The sequence below is a fragment of the Centroberyx affinis genome, unplaced genomic scaffold (genome assembly GCF_046629955.1).
Source record: "Centroberyx affinis isolate AG114_WGS23_722 - 3 ecotype Tasmania unplaced genomic scaffold, CSIRO-AGI_Caff_v1 ptg002185l_1, whole genome shotgun sequence".
In the NCBI taxonomy this organism is placed as follows: domain Eukaryota; kingdom Metazoa; phylum Chordata; class Actinopteri; order Beryciformes; family Berycidae; genus Centroberyx; species Centroberyx affinis.
In genome coordinates this window covers 338,060-355,535 of record NW_027280493.1, presented here as the reverse complement: position 1 = coordinate 355,535, position 17,476 = coordinate 338,060, and the positions used below count along the sequence as shown (strand labels likewise).

The window sequence follows — 17,476 nt, the reverse complement described above, 5'->3', positions numbered from 1 at the left end:
CAGAAAATATACAAAAGGTCAAGAGGTGTGAATATGTTTTATACCCACTGTATGTATGTGGCACACCTTCAAAAGTGTTTTATTGACTTTAATCTGGTGGATTAATCATTCATTCAACACGGTATCATACAAAGACAAGCAGTGAGTAATGTGCTGTAGGCAAATTTTATTTAAATAAGCCAAATGTAGCTTTCCCACTCAGCACTGAAGGGAAAGTATGGAAATGAGGTTTTAATGCCGTTATGATTATCATTGCGGTGTGCCATTTACCCCACGTTAACTAGGCTAAACATTCACAGGCTTTTCTTGAACCTTTATTTAACATCCATTAGGGAAAAAAATATGCATTTTAAAGTGTTTCATACATGTTTTCATACATGTGTTTCATACATGTTTCATACATGTTTCATACATCTAAGGTAAAATAGTCAAATGGCCTCACAGTTATATTACTGGCATAAAAACAAGGTGAAACACAGCAAGCAAGAGAGGGACAGCAAAACTGCTAACACGCAATTGTTTTAAAGTATATTCCACATGTATTTATTTTCCGTATACACAAAGAAAAGACAGCATACACTGAGCAACATTGTAAAGACAATATATATTTATATACATGTCCGCCTCTCTAACCTTCATAAATCACCATTATAATATCCCATCTCTAATCATTTCGGAAGTTCCATTATTACACAAGTCAGAAAGTAGACTTACAGTCAAACAATGATGCACTTATCAGATCAATAAACATAATAACACCACAACTTTTTAGATAATCAAGAGTCAAATACAAAAAAAGGAAAGCTTTCTACGGGTTAAAAACGGACAACAGATTTGTTTTTTTTACCATATATATATACACATGATAAGCAATAACAAACTTTAAAACACTTAAAGTAATCACAAGTCGACTGAGCTGAACATATCTTGCTTTTACCTACAGACTTCAATCAAAGCCTCCCCCCAAAAAATTTCATTAAAAAAATGTATTGATTATTTTAAGTGGGGAAAAACAGAACTTACCTCAATCAAAAATATTTTTGTTGGCATTTGTTTTGCCATGGCACTACTAAAACTTGTCCTTGTGTGTTTATGAGTCAAGAAATGCACAGGCATGTACTGTCTGTGTGTCATTCTGCAGGTCAGAAGTCATCGTTGCTCTCGGACATGGAGCGCTCTCTCTTTTCCCGGGCCGTGACGAAGTTGAGCAGGTCGATGGCCGTCACCACTCCGAAAACCATCTGCTTCAGACTGGGAGAGCCGTCCGTCAAGTCTAGAGGAAGGACAGAGAGAAAGAGAGAGTGTGATGGAGAGATGAAAACGAGAGAAGGGAGCAGCAGGGGTATTGCAGAGTATTGTAAGCGCATATGAACCTTTCTTTCCCTTTTGCAAAAGCGTTGCAGCCTGAAATTCAATATTTAAAATAATCATCCAGGACGTTTTCATCTAAATAAGAGTCAGGTTTGCTGTCCTGTATTGCTGATTTCAGGAAAGCTTGTTTGTTATAAACAGAAGAAGAACTGGGCATGAGCAGCGATAGCCACCATGGCTGAGCAGAGAAAGAGAAGAGAGACAAACAGAAAACAGAAAAACCAAGCTCCGCCCACACTGTTTGAGTGACAGGTGATCCCTGGGGAGTGCAGTGCAGAAACACCACAGCAATGAGCTCTTAGCACCAAAGATATCACCAAAATAAAAAATAAAAAATAAATAAAAAAACAAGGATCTTACGGATTACCACATCAAAACTTACCAGCTAAAGCCAAATTTTGCCTGCATTTGACTGCTGGTTAATGTTCATTTCAAACCGTATTTATATATGTAGCATGGACAACGTCGAAGTTTGCGGGCGAAAAGCAGTTACACAATATTCACAGGTGCTGGTCAGCCAGCAGAGTACATTGGTGTTCTTGTTTGTTTGTGTGCACAGCTGCCAAATACTCCTGCAGACTCCGCTGTGTCCAAAATCCATATCCGTTTGGGCAACCTCACTTTGAACCTGGACTATGATACTCGTGTGTATCGGAGTGCCAGTGGGCGGCGGCCACTCAGCCCACTCCGCTAGACCAATGCTCTCTGAAAGTATGTGGGTGCGGCCGGGTCACGGGTTCAACAGCAGGCACTGTGTGTCCATCAGCAGCCTTGTGTCCTTGAGCTAGACACTGAACCTGCCCACCCAATGCAAGCTGTTCAAGATAAGGACGTTGTTTGGTTGCCTGAATGTGAACACGTGGCATGTCCAGCACCACAATGTCATGAATAAAAAATATTTACCCCCAAGAACCCCTTTACACATTTTTCTTGATGTTTGCTGTCTGTTGTAAAATAGCAGCAAACAGACTTAGCCTTAGCCTTTCTCCGCCTACCGCACGATTTTGAATAATCCAGAAGAAGTGGGTGAGAGAAGCAAGGTAGACAGCATTTCAACTGCTAGTTGGCGATACAAAGCCATGATTTTTCCACACAAAATCTAGAAAACAAACTTTATGCAGTGCAATGCATAAAGTTTGTGAGCAAGATGTATGCGTTTCATTTTAAGATGGCAATGAACAGAGTAACAGATGATGAAAGTGATTTTAAGGTGCCCTGTCCCTTTAAACTGTGCCTCATAGTAAAAGGATCAGCCTCCATGTAGTCAGGGCAGAATAACTTCAATAAGTCAGTCCGTGTGCTGAGATTTCCGCAGACATGGGTGCAAAAAAGGGATCAAGTGCAAAAGAATGACATGAGAAAGCAGAAAATCTTTCACTCTATTAGACTATCATGGTTTATCTCAGCATTTAGACTGACTTATTGAGACTATTTTGGCCTGACTACGTGAAGCGGTTTGCTTTACCCTTGATCCTTGATATTTCATTTAACAATTACTTACCGTTTGTGTCCTCCTTATCAGGTGATACTATGGGTAGAAGATAGAATGGGAGCTCAGGATGAAGAGAACACGTCAACGAAGGACATGTGTGTGTGTGTGTGTGTGTGTGTGTGTGTGTGTGTGTGTGTGTGTGTTGGGGTGGTGGCAGGGGAAGGCTCTTACATTGGATCTGTTCATGTACCACCAGGGCAAAGTGGTCAATCTCCAGGATGCGGGACAACTTCCCCAGGTTATCAGTAAGACGGATCTGAGAACGAGAATAACAGAGTGTGCAGAGCGTGAGGGAGAAGGGAGAGTCCAATATGTAGTATGGCAATCAATATTAATATCAAAATATACAGAAATACTGTAAGTTACATACTGTGCACTAGGGCCGGTCTTGGTTTTGTATTATTTGTGCAGTAGTGTTAAATATTGGTCTTTTACTCCATTTGACTAAACCAGATAAGTAAATAACTAATACTTAACACTAGTGCATAACGTAAAACCAAAAGCGCAATCAAGCGGCTTTTCCCCTCCCTCCCTCTATTTAACTTTGCTAAATCAGATAAGTAAATAACTAATATTAACTACTGCATTAATTATACAAAACCAACAGCGCAGTCAAACTATATATCCTCTACTCCTCTCTAGGGGATAATCGATTCTGCATCACAATTTATTCTTGAGCGAAACTAGTTTTCACATGAACCGGGGCATGTGCACATAAACCAGGATATGTGGGAATTTTTGGCAAGCTATTTGTAAATGTACAAACTGACCAGTTCATATATACATGTAGCACGCTGTCGGTAAATATACAAATTGACATAGTGCATTGGCTGTTTTTCCACATAAACTGTATAACACAATCAATCAGGGTCCAGTATTGTGACTGTTCTGCCTTTGAGGACCTCATCTTCAAATTCATTAAATTTAACTAATTCAATTCAACCTTTAATTAAATCTATTTGCAAAACATGAAGAACATTATTCTTACCCCGAGCCAAAGGATATTTGAAAACAAAATTAAACATTAAAAAGGGAATAATATAAGCCTCATATTTGCCCATGCAGCCTGAGACACGCACACATACACACTTATTCCTTACATATTTCATTGTATTCGAGAGTGTAAGTTACTGCCTGACCTGTTTGAACTGCTTGTATAGCACCTTGCTGACCGGGTCTGACAGCTTCACCTTCCCCGCCAGCACAGACGCCAGCATGTTCCCTAAGGTCACCATGCCCAGGATTAGCCTGCACACACACACAAGGGAAAGGGAGAGAGAAAGAGAGAGAGATGTTATTGTTGTTGCAGTACAGCAGACTAGAAACTAGTGATTTCTATGGCAGGACACTCACCCTGCCTCGTCCACCACAGGCGCCTGGTCGAAGCCCTTCTCCTTGAGGATCTTGATGGTCTTCTGACAGGTGACGGTCGGCAGGACGGTGAGGGGGGCCGACAGGTTCAGGCCCTGCAGCTTCAGGTTCCACCACCTGAGAGAGAGACACAGGGGGGGATTTGTAACATAAATAAACACATAATCATACATGGAGGAGACATGCATAAAGATCCCAAGAAATAGCATCGGTACTTCCTGGATTTCCTGTTGTTAGGCAGGACATAATGCAGCGAGGGATCATTCAAAAGTCTAAACCGATGGATTATGAGTCAGGGAGAGAAAGGCCTTTTTACTTGATGGGAGGGGTGCGGAGGAGTGGGATTGTTAAAAAATCTGATGGTTTTATTGTATGCATGTAAACCTTTATTTATACAGGGAGGGCCATTGAGAGCAAGCTCTTTTTCAAGGATGCCCTGATTCGTTCTTCGTTATTGGTTAGAAATGTATATTTACGTCTACGAGTGCAGCATGAGTTTCACCATGAAAGATACTGTGATTTCCAGAAAGTAAAGGTAATAGGAGTTCATTTCATGGGGACTTTAAGAAGGGGATGTGCACTTTCATGGAGGAATAAAAACAAAAAACACTGTTATATATATATATATATATATATATATATATATATATATACACACACACACACACTCACCAGGGTTTGGTGACCATGATGTCCTCCTCCCTCAGGAAGCCTTTCTGGAACATCCATTTGTCACTCAGGAACTTGGACCTTGAGGGAGAGAGAGGTAGAATTCATTCAGATTTACTGCATCTTTATTTATATACTGATAAAGTAAAAATTATAAACAAGTGGCGCCGGCTGCATTTTTAGAGAAATCAAACCAAATAGTGAGGTCAAGCAAAAAGGTATCAGGCTAAGAAAATTACCTTGATTGGCCAGATGGGGGAACTATAATGAAAGTTCAAACTTAAATTTAAAGGCCATATCTTCCACTCCACAACTTGGCACACCTATCCAGCTATCTGCATCTGTAAATATGCTTCTACGACCATCAAGGTCCACCAGATGGGATTTTCCCACCATTTAAAATGTTTTGAAAACCCTTAAGACTAATCAACACATACAGTAAACTTCCCGCACATACTATTGGGACTGAGATATACAAATGGTCTATAAACTGGCCCAATTGCATCAAATATGGATGCAAAGATAGATGCACATAACAGATAATAACAGATGGATTTTCTATAACTATGATAGAATGTGTGAATGTCAAAAACTAATCCCATCTGAATATTCCCATAAACTTTGTAACCCATCAGTCTTTTACATATGCACACTTTCAGCTATGGGAATGGTCTCTCTAACCATTATGGTTTTTTTTATTTTACTTTGATTTACACAGCATGATAATGTGTGCCCTTTTTCTTTTTGAACCAGAGAACAGCATTGTCTGGTTATTGGCTGTGTAGGGTTTCTCACATGTAGTTGCGGATGGAGTCTGGCAGGATGACCACACAGCGCTGGCCCTCCTTCAGGTCTTTGGCGACCCTCACCGCCGCTGCCATGGCAGTCCCAGAGCTGCCTCCTGTTCAAGAGGCAGGCGGGTCAGGTCCAGCTCACACATAGAAAATCAAACCCATGAAACAGGCAGAATCCACTTCATAACTTCACACAGACGACTTACCACACAGGAGGCCCTCTTCTCTGATCAGCATACGAGACATGTTGAAGGAGTCCTCATCGTTGGACTTGTACCAGGTATCTATTACCTGGAGAGATACAATAAAGAAATACAGCAGTGAGTGTGTGTCAGTCAGTGAGAGAAAGACAGAGATGAAGTCAAGAGAAAGAACAAGAAAGTGCGGGTCGGGCCGCGACAGCAGACGCAAACATAGAAATGTGTTTGACCCTCAACAGACAAGACGGCAGATGGCCTGAACATGGTGACTGATAAAGAACTGAGAAAATCCTTGACAAGATACACACAGGAAAAGGCAGTCATGTACAGACAGGGAAGATAGGCTGAAGAGAGGTGGAGACAAAATATTATGTATTCATTTTGAAAAGCTTTCCCCAAATGGAAAAAATACTATATATTCTAAGAGAAAATAAAACGTTTGCCATACTTGCAGCAAAATACAAACAACAAAATGCATATTGTATGTCCTTTGATAAATTTGTCTAATGATTTAGTCATTGATTCCTATGATATTATTGAACCATTTGTTGTAGTTTTTTGCCACGTTGTCATGGTTGCAATCTGAATCCGGTCCATTATTTGATATTTTTGCGTTGGCACTGTATTCCTTTGTATTTCATGCAAATAAAGTGTGAAATCAAGTGAAAAAAAAAACTGAATTGAGAGAGACACAATAAAAAGGGAATTAAAAAAAAGTAGAAAAACAAGACTGCCACTCACTGATCTGTCTAGCACGGTGGGGATGAAGTCGTACCCGATGCCCTCCACCTCGTACTGGGTCTTATCAGTCCTGTTCAGCTCCTCAGGCTCAGCCAGGATGGAGCCTTCTGGGTCGACACCAACAATCTGCACAATACACGGCATTCATAAACAAAGAGCAGCACAGATATCAACTGCTGCTTGCCATTCCACTTCAATTGTATTTGCAACTAATTATTCAGGTTTAACCTGTTTGGAGTAGCAGATGTGTGCGGTTTAAAATATAAGTGTCTGGTAAACTCACTTATTCAAATACTTTCCTCTGATGGTTTTGACTTCCCAGCACATTGTATTGTCCTATGTGGGAAACCGTAGTGTTTTGGCAAGTACATAGGCTAACTGAAAGTATTTAGTATTCCCTTCACATCTCAGCAGAAGTTCAAAAGTAGAAAAGGGAGATTTGTTCCATCTGACTCCTGGACAGAGAGCCGACTTGCCTTGATGTTGGGGCATCGTTCCTTCAGTTTGCGGGCGATTCCGGTGATGGTGCCGCCTGTGCCCGCTCCTGCCACCAGCATGTCCACTTTACCTGTGAGGAGGGGAGGGTAGATGAGTTTACAGTGGAAAATGATTTACTTGAATTTAGTTGGAGAGAGGCAACAAAATCCAAACACTACATCAGCATCAAAATGTATAAAATATTGGAATATCTTCCTGATATTGAGTTGCAGCCCCTTTTGCACAATCCACATCTCAATTGTCTCAAATTCCTTCTCCATTCCATCTCCTCCTTTGTGATTTAGATTTAATAAGGGAAATCAATAAGGGATGTACTTGATGAAAAGAGTAAGTGTCCCTGATACTTTTTACATTCAGTGTAGCTAGCTAACTAAAAATCCATTTCAAAACATAGTAAAACTGTGAATGTCAGCCATACTTCATGTCAGACAGAGTTGTGAACCATGAAAGTCCCATCATTTGGGTGGCATGCATTTCCAGATAGATAAAAACAAGGCTAAGAGTCTAACAGTGTTCCTGTGGGGAATTGAACTCGGGTCTCCTGATTGAGATTCTGCAACCTAACTCCCTGCAGCACACTTTCACCCACGTGACCAAAAGCGGTGAACAGAGCGACCAACCAAATGACCCACATTGCGATCCATAGAGCACCTGCTGCCACGGGGCTAAAAAACAAGATTTTCCTCAACTCCCAGTTTACATAAATACTCAAACAATAGCCTGAAAGTATAATGGAGCCAAGTCAGGTCTAATTTGCCACTGGCGACAGCTCCTCACCGTCACACTGCTCCAGTATCTCCTCAGCCGTGGTGTCGTAGTGAGCCAGGGGGTTGCTCGGGTTGCGGTACTGGTCCAGGATGTGCGAGTTGGGGATCTCGTTCTTAAGGCGCCAGGCCACGCCCACGTGAGACTCCGGTGAGTCGAAGCGAGCGCTGGTGGGCGTACGGACGATCTCGGCTCCGAGAGCTCTCAAGACATCCACCTAGGGAAATGTTTACCATGAAATATTAGCACATTAAAACCACTTCCTCCTACAAATATTTATCTTTAAACTACATATACCTGTTTCTTATAAGTTGTATATAACTGTCAGATAACTTTCTTGCAGAGCTAATAAGGGGAAGGAAGCACACAGGAAGCCTTGTGCCGAACTCTGCATCACTGCAACGCTGCAGAGAGTAGAGTCAACTCCGCCAGTGGAAATGAATAGTCATCGGATGCTTTTATATGCAAGTTATTTTCTTAGCTCAGTTTGTCATGTGTACTGATTTTGGGTCAGTGCATGGATGCGTTACACTGGGTCAGAATAACACTGTTAAGCTCATACTCCAATTACTAAGCTCATACTTGCAGAAACCCGATGGCGTTAAGATTCCAGGCTTACTGCCACGTTGAACAGGTTGCTGTGGCATGTAAACATCTTACTTTGGGGACATTTTGATGTGAACAACAAACACAGCAGCGAGCGTTACTATTACTGTTATCGGGATCATCATGCATTTTCCCTGCATTACGCCTGGTTCACGCTTTCTGTGTGGTTAGACGCACACAATCTCCATATCAATGCATGTATGAACGCAGATGTGCCGCCCACGAACTTTGGCATTTAATATACTATATCTTACAGCAACACCCTATAATTACACTAGTGTTCCCAGAAGGGTAAAACACTTGTTGTTACTTTTGTTTAGCATTCCGTGTGAGAACTGGTTCTTCTCACGGCAGAATTTCCCAATATTCCACACCAGGTGGAAAGACACAACACAGGAACTCACCTTCTCCATGCTCATTTTCTCAGGCATGACGATGATGCAGCGATAGCCTTTCACAGCTGCAGCCAGGGCCAATCCAATACCTAAAACAAGAGCGCAAACATTTTTTTAATCCACTACTGATCATACCTCACCTTCAAACACCTTTAAATTTGTTTTTTAGACAAATATAAATAGTGAAGTTGACGCCTGTGTATGAATTTCCTTCCAATGCCTTTGCCTTTCCATCAAGGCAAAGGGCGGCTACTTTAAAGAATCTAAAATATAAGATAGTTTTGATTTTTTGGTCACTGCGTAATTCCATTTGTGTTATTTCATAGTTTTGATGTCTTTACTGTTATTCTAAAATGTGGAAAATAGTAAAAATAAAGAAAAATGTGTGTGTCTAAAACTTTGACTGGTAGTGTACATGCACGAACACAAACACACAGTTTTTTACCTGTGTTTCCTGAGGTGGGCTCGATAATGGTGTCTCCAGGCTTGAGGATCCCAGCTCTCTCAGCGTCCTCCACCATCCGCAAACTGATCCTGTCCTTGACACTGCCGCCGGCATTGAAGAACTCACACTTTGCCACTATACACACCCAGAAAATACAAATACATACATGATTCAGAGAGCAAAAGAGATGCAATCAGCCCTAAACCTGCTTCATCTGTTCCAACTGTAATCCCAGGCAAAATGAAATATACTTTCTGAACTACTGAATATGTTACTCAATCTGTGTACTGGCTACTGAAACACTGTCATCCCACCACAGGCTTTGTTTACATGGTGATTTATTGAAGGTATTTCACTCTGATACACCTGTATTTTCATATATTAAAAAAAGCAATGAATGACTCGATCTAGTCACACCTTCCAATATGAGAATGTCATTGGTTTAAAATTTGGGCGACTCACGTATTTCACATTTGAGGCCGAACACCTTTGGGATCTTGTTGATGCGCACCAAGGGAGTGTCCCCAATCCTACGCAGGATGTTGGGAAGAATGTTTGGGACAGTAGTTCTGCAGAGAGAAAGTCATGTATAGTATATTTCAGCAAAGACAAATGGATTCAAGAGCACCGTAGATTCATATAATATACTAATTTCTTGATATAGATACACTCAACTCCTTTCCGATATGTCTGTCAGTGAAGTGATTGAAGTAATTCCACTTTTTTCCAACGCATTTTAACTGGTTTCGAGGAATCTTCTACAAACTGGTTGAGGAATCTTCTACAAACTGGTTTGAGGAATCTTCTACACACTGGTTTGAGGAATCTTCTACAAACTGGTTTGAGGAATCTTCTACAAACTGGTTTCGAGGAATCTTCTACAAACTGGTTTGAGGAATCTTCTACACACTGGTTTGAGGAATCTTCTACAAACTGGTTTGAGGAATCTTCCTAAACAAGTGTCTGTACCTTGAAGTAAAAGGGAGATCACTCCACAATTATCAAGTAAATGACTCTATTCAAGAAATTCTTCAAACAAGTTGATTTGCATTGGAAACAAGTGAAAATATCTCCCCATTTACAATTTTTCACTTGTTTTTAGAAAAAGAACAGTACAGTGGATTAAACGACGTCTTAACATGGATACTGTTTGCAGTGTAATTCTCTAGATTTCAGACCGGTGGCTAACCTGCACATTCAAGTGTACCTTTGGTCAAGCAAATATCACCTTCGATAACACTTAGAGCACCTTCGATAACACTTAGAGCACCTTCGATAACACTTAGAGCACCTTCGATAACACTTAAGGCACATGCAAAGGGTCTACGAGGGAGAGGAACAGAAACATGAACACGGCGCCCCAGTCTTACTTCAGAGGGTGTGTATGGGGGGAGTCGGCGTTGGAGGCCTCCAGGCTCCATGTGCATCGGCTGGGCAGGTCAGGCCGGATCCACTTCCTCTCCACGGTGGTGGTCTTTGCGTTCAGCTGAATGGGTCCCTCCCCCTCCTCTGGCTCCTCCGCCTCAGGCAGCTTGCCTACCCCGTTGAGGGGGAAGGGTCCCTCCCGGAGCTTGGCGTCTCCGTTGGTGTGGGTGAGCAGCTTGGCAGCGTGCGGGCACATGGGGCCTTTGGTCTCTTTGGGGGAGGGAACTGAGGGCATGGCTCACCTGGCAAAACCAGAGGGAGCGGGGTTAAAGTTAGAATCCATGACATTTTCATATAAACAAGTTTTGCTACTCTCCATCCCCGATTGACATAACACAATGGTGATTCAACTGATACCCAGTTCATGAAAGCTTTTCCATTGAACAACAGCAATGACCGCTTAGCACCAAAGATATCACCAAAATAAAAAAAGGGACTCGTGGATTACCCAAGCGGCCAAAACCACAGCAGGCGGCAGTTCCTCTACCGTCCGCAAGATGCTGGCTCCAAAAAGACTCCCAACTCCCCAACTCCATGCAAGTCAATGGGACCACAATCTAAATTCTCACTCAAAATATAAAGTCAATACATATTTTCGACAAGAGGTTATGGTCTCAGTAGCTAATTTCACTTCTTCTAATGTGTGTCCATCTGGTGATTTTCAAAATAATTGCATCATTAACGGGATGTAACGGTTATAAAACGGGATGGTTTTCCTAGTTATTGACAGGTCGCAGATTCTGAGCAAATAGCAGGCGGAGCAGCAGCTCTGTGGACAACCCTCGGCTTCGCTCTGGCTGCACTGGCTCCAAAAAAATGTCAACATGGCGGTGATCGTAAACCCAATCCTTTGGCTTCAAAACGGCCCTAACTACGTCACGCTCACTACTTTTTTTTACAGTCTATGGGATTACCACTTTAAGGCTACCATCTCATCACTGCAGACATATGTGAAAGAAGGTTGAGCTTAGTTCCCTGCATTACCATGTCTGAGCAGGAATTGTAACAACTAAACCAATAAAAACCACTCCCTCTTCCTCCCATTATCATTCCACACAACTATGCAGCACCCAAAAAACAAACATAACACTCCAACCTGCTTGAACAAGCTTTACGAGTTCATTAGAGGCCAACTTTACAGACAGTGCCATGTTGTTGTTTGTTCCTTCACCTCCTTTGCCCTTCTCCACGGTTTAATTTCTGTAGGCTACTTGTTTATTATTTAATAAGGTTTAATTTTTATCTGTGTTTATGGTAAGCTCTCATGCCATTTCAGTTTTCAACATCGGCAGTTGGGAACCCAGAACTGGGGGCAAGGGAAATGCTGGGCCGATGTTTGACGAGGCTTTTCTTCATATTGCACCATCCATTCTCTCACACTCTCACATAGAAGTTCACCTTTTGAAATAAGTGACACCTACTCTTACAAAATTATTTATAAAACAAAAGTAAAACTAATTATTGCACTATTTAAGAGTTTAGTAGGGTTAGGGTTAGTTAACTAAATATTCACAGACTCTATAATTTAGAGATGTTTTTTTTTTTTCCCCAAAAATGAATATATAGTGTTTTGGTGTGGAACCCTTCCATTCTTATGCGCCCAAAGGTAACAAGAGAACACAAAAGTGAAGAAATGACAGATGTAAGTTTCTTATGTTGTTTATATTACGAGTCAACAGTCCAGATTAAAAAAAAAAAAACATGCATTATACTACTTAAGATAAGTTTGAGGCCATGTACTTGTATGAATCCATCTAGAGAGCATTACATTCTCAGGCTCACATTTACACATTTAGATTGCCTCTGTGTTTGTATAATGTGAAGACCGTGGCTAACGTGAGCCCAAAGGCAAATCAATAATCTGTCATCACCACATATGATTATTCAGAAATAATACAAATGGACTGCAGGGTGATAAATATTAGAAGTTTGAGAGGAAATAATGAAGAGTCGATTCAAAATGGGACATATAATTATAATTGTGACCCTGAAATTTACTTTATCTGACTGAAAAAAGTCAGATAAAGTACATTTTAGGGTCACTACTTAAGTTACAAATCTTCACTCCTGTGTTTAAAAATGTTTAGGTTATGAGGATAGAAACATTTTGTGAGCTTGGAATTACAAGGTTCTATCTGACTTTTTTTAATCAAAATTGAGTTATCCACATATTCTTACTTTTTGAATCTTACTTTATGCTTGTGTGGTGTTATTTTTATTTTTTTAAAAGAACCTTTTGGGGGTTAAATATTTAAAACGATAGAAAGTACATCACAATTATGCCAGCTGGTACGTCAAATCGGTAACACTTTACAATAAGGGTACATTAGTTAAGGGTTAGCTCATGCTTAATAAGCATTAACTAACCCTTAATTAACAGTTAACTAATGTGTCTGGTAATCATTTACTAATGGTGTTCATGTTGTTAACTAAGGTATTAATTTATACATTATTTAATAGTCATCTTTATAAACTATTAAATCATGTATAAATTAATACCTTAGTTAACAACATGAACACCATTAGTAAATTATTACCAGCCACATTAGTTAACTGTTAATTAAGGGTTAGTTAATGCTTATTAAGCATTAACTAACCCTCATTAAGCATTAACTAACCCTTAATTAATGTACCCTTATTGTAAAGTGTTACCGTCAAATCTTATATCAGTTACAACCGTATAATTCCACGTTCACCATTTGTGCTTCTTGAAATATTGTCTGATGAATTTCAAAATATATAGGGCCTAAATAATTAATAATATATCTTATGTTTTGGAACGAAACTGTTCATATAGAAAAAGCCCCTTTCCAAGAACAGGACTGGCCACTTAGTAATTCTTGTTGTTGTCAGACCTGAACCTTGTAAGACGACAACATTAGAGAGATGAGACCGACCCTTCAGCCCCTCAAGACCTTGACACACACTCTACTCAACTTAATAAGTAACAGATTCTTCTTCTCCATACACATAGGATCCATTAGGTTTCCCCCCTATTGTCCACTTAAAACAGCAGCAGATGAACCCTCACTAATATGCAGTGCACACACCAAGGCCAACTGCTCACATGGGCCTCTCTCTCTGACTTGGACAGAGTCAACAAGCTACGGCTGACCGCCTCGACTCCAGATGACCACAACTAAACCAACTGCATCACATCTGCCTCTTTATAAAAGCAGCTTTGCATGGGAGAGAAGAGCGAAGGGAAATGTTTGCCTTAAGACCAGTGAAGTAGTAAATAAAAAGCTGGGCAAACTGTGACTCCCATTATATTTTCAGAACAGCATGAATTTATGCTTTCGTCCTCAAAAAGACTCACACATCCTCATATACCTGTCATCAGTCTAATACCACTTACTATCATGTATGCTCTGGATTTCTGTCATTAAAGTGGTAATCAGCCTGATCTGCACTTCCCTGAGATCACCTGTCAATCAAACAGTATGTCCAGTACTGTGACACCTTTTTCCTTTGGATTTTATGCCGATGACATTTGACTTTCTGCAGGTGAAGTTTCAGTTTCTATCGCTGCTCATGCCAACCACCCAGTTCTTCTTCTATTGATTCCAAACAAACTGCTGTTGCTGCTGCCGGAAACCTAAAAACACATCACTTCCTGTGAGTCAGAGGATTTTTCCCAAGAAATAGCTACCAGACACCGGGTGTGTAGAACAGCAAAAGTAAAAGCTTGCATAAACTGGGTATAGGTTGAATCACTATTGTGTTAATCAACAATAGAGAGTAGCAAAACTGATATGTAGTCATATGAAAATGCCACGGATTACTTAATGAGTAAAGGCAGGCAAACTGTTCTGCAAATGAAACGGCAGACAGACTGCATTTAGTTGGGTTTCCCCTCCTCTACTTCTCTGGTTATGAGGAACTTGAATTCTCAGTATCACATCTAGGCAGCTACTACTCCGCTAAGGTTACATCAGCTACAACTGCTATGGCAAATATGGGACTGACTAGGGCGGTGTCACGTGTGGCCCGAGGCAGGGTTCAACGTGGCAATATGATCCTGTGGGAAACTGAGCCGGGTCATGAGGCAGAAGAGGGTCGCAACAAGGTGGCATGCAGAGAAATTTAGATTTGTCAGTCCTGCTAGAGCCCGACCGATATATCGGTTGGCCGATTTTATCGTCCGATATGGGCCTATCACAAATATATATGTATCGGCGTATATGTTTTCCGATATGCGCCGATATGAAAACTTTTTTTACAGAACATATAATGCAGAAAACGATGCTTGGGGTGATTTAGAAATGGTGTCATCACGTAGTTTGTCCAGCAGAGCGCGCTCCGACTCCATTGGTTACACTCTCAGCACTGTCTGCAGCTAGCCTGGTATCCAGAATCGTTATCTTCATAAATATGAATTCATTCTTATGAATCGCCATGCAAATTCGAAGAGTGCTGAAAACTGCGATTCATAGGGGCTGGACACCAGGCTAGTTTTGTTCAGCGCTCACAGTTTTGGTACACCCTCAACAGCGAAACATTGCTAAAGATGACATGTTTTGATAAGCAAGAAAAAAGCGTTTCTGATTGGAGTTCAATCCATTGAAATAATGGTTCGGAACAAAGCTGTAGATGAATCTCATAGCTAGCCTGATAGGGTAGAGAACACCTGGTTTAGTAGAGAGCAGTGGTGGAAAGTAACTAAGTGTACGATAAGTGGGTGTAACATAAGTACATTTACTTAAGTACTGTACTTAAATACAATTTAGAGGTACTTTACTTGAGTATTTCCATGGCATTTTCTGCTACTTTATACTTCCACTCCACTACATTTCAGAGGGAAATATTGTACTTTTTACTCCACTGCATTTATTTCACAGCTATCATTACTAGTTACTTTTCAGATCAATATTTTATACGTAAAATATTACGTATTGCAGAGGAGGGAGCTCTGGTTGACATGATCTGGGAGCTCTAGTTGACATGATCAGTTTGTTATATATACAGTATCATGTATTGAAATGAGCTCTACCATGACAACATTAAAATGCTGCTCACATGTACATGTCAATGAAGCAATATTCCAATAATTTATATATGATAAATATAACACTCTAAATAGGGCCATTTTGCATATTGAGTACTTTTACTTTTGATACTTTAGTACATATATACTTTAGTATATATAAAGAATATCGGCCGATATATCGATATCGGGATTTTATTTTTTTACTCCCTAATATCGGTATCGGCTCCAAAAATCCAGTATCGGTCGGGCTGTAGTCCTGACACCGGCCAAGCTTCCCAACTAGTGTGTCTGGCTGAGGAAGAGCTGTGCGATATAACCTGATGAGAGTCAGGCAACACCAAACACAACCTAATGAAAACTCCCTATGGTTTTCCTGAGGTATTGAATACTTACCTTAACAGACTTAATGCTATCTCCTATAATATTCTTAAAATATTCCTACAGAGACTAATAATGTATCTGTGGTGCTCAATAGTGATTTTATAGTGGCCTTATGGTACTCTGTGGTATTTTCATATCCTCTATGGTATCACTATTTGGTATCACTTTTTGGAAATAGCAAAATTCTTATCAGGCTCAGTCAACAACAACAACATCATCCCCCAACAAAGTATCAGGTCTATAGGGCAGAATATCAGACTATAGCTATTCACTCAGCCATGACAAAAGATAGGCCAAATGTGAACAGCAGGAATGCTGGCCATAGACACACAATATAAAACTGCAGACATGTCCATCTTAAACTGAAAATCAAACACATGGCCAGGAAGCCATGGGTTCAATAATGTGAAAATTCATACATACCAACAACCAAATATGAACCTTTTTGAACTGAAGATTACAGTTCAACATTTAATTACTGTGTATTCTTACGAAAAAGACCAATAGCAATCCTGTAATACATTTTAGTAGGATACTATACAACTATCACAGCACATCATTCACTATTATGTATAATATCCTATAGGAATACTATAGGGAAACCATAGGAAAATACCATAGACTAGGATAAAGACACTATAAACTCACTATTGATTAGCGGTCTCTATGGGAATATTATAGTGATTTTTCGTTATGGTAAGGGTTAAAAACCTGACGGAAAACATACGCAATCTCGTAAATTTCCACTTTAAAAAATGTGTTGACTGGTACATTGAACGTGACGATTAACCAAACTTCATGTTTGGCAAGTCTACTGCCACGCAGACAGGTTCACAAATAATTAGCTGACAAATGATCCAACAAAAATTTTTTTATCTGACGTTATCTGACGTTAAAAATGTTGTGTAAGTTGACAAAAGTCATCGTAGCACAGCAGCAAGTGCCGTCTGGAAACTAGTGAATACATAAATATCGAAGACCACGTGCGTATTTGTATTTTTTATACCTTTAAATTCAGCTACTTGGCAGTTTTCACTCACCTGATAACTTAACTGTCTCCAAAAACTCTAAAAATGATGCCTCCAATCGTAATACTGGAACAAAACTTAGAGTAACTTCACAGAAAGAAAACAGGTTGCAATGATGACTAGCCACATTGAGCTATGGGTACTGGGTAGGAAATGGGCAAAGTTTTAGGGCGCGCTCTGATTGGCTGCAGTAAGGGCGTCCATTTGTTTTCCTTGACCAATCAGAGGACGGGAGATTTCTCAATAAGGTTTTGGAAAAGCACTGTGTAAACACTATTAAAACACCAACTGCTTAAGCTTTTCAT

At 40.3% G+C, this 17,476-nt stretch overlaps 1 protein-coding gene across 2 annotated transcripts; it reads right to left on the bottom strand.

Moving 5' to 3' along the window:
- Window positions 1–147: 147 nt before the first annotated feature.
- Window positions 148–17,309, bottom strand: cbsa (cystathionine beta-synthase a). 2 transcript variants are annotated; one of them, XM_071532326.1, is made up of 16 exons: window positions 17,184–17,309; window positions 10,718–11,014; window positions 9,810–9,916; window positions 9,348–9,482; window positions 8,912–8,991; window positions 7,914–8,118; window positions 7,115–7,206; window positions 6,639–6,764; window positions 5,904–5,988; window positions 5,699–5,804; window positions 4,907–4,984; window positions 4,217–4,351; window positions 4,003–4,111; window positions 3,035–3,119; window positions 2,873–2,899; window positions 148–1,273 (listed from the first exon to the last, which is right to left on the bottom strand). In XM_071532326.1, the coding sequence occupies exons 2-16, from the start codon at window positions 11,005–11,007 to the stop codon at window positions 1,143–1,145; spliced, it is 1,791 nt and encodes a 596-aa protein (XP_071388427.1). In that variant the 5' UTR covers window positions 11,008–11,014; window positions 17,184–17,309; the 3' UTR covers window positions 148–1,142. The 2 variants fall into 2 exon arrangements, with proteins under 2 accessions (XP_071388427.1, XP_071388428.1); XM_071532327.1 differs by lacking the exon at window positions 2,873–2,899.
- Between the last annotated feature and the right edge of the window lie 167 nt (window positions 17,310–17,476).

Excerpts from the sequence above, each read along its gene's own strand:
- cbsa (XM_071532326.1), bottom strand. The coding sequence starts at position 11,007 with ATGCCCTCAGTTCCCTCCCCCAAAGAGACCAAAGGCCCCATGTGCCCG. Across the intron at positions 9,483-9,809 it reads CGGCCTCAAATGTGAAATAC|TGGCAAAGTGTGAGTTCTTC; the intron begins GTGAGTCGCCCA and ends GGGTGTGTATAG. Across the intron at positions 4,352-4,906 it reads ATCATGGTCACCAAACCCTG|GTGGTGGAACCTGAAGCTGC; the intron begins GTGAGTGTGTGT and ends TCTCTCTCTCAG.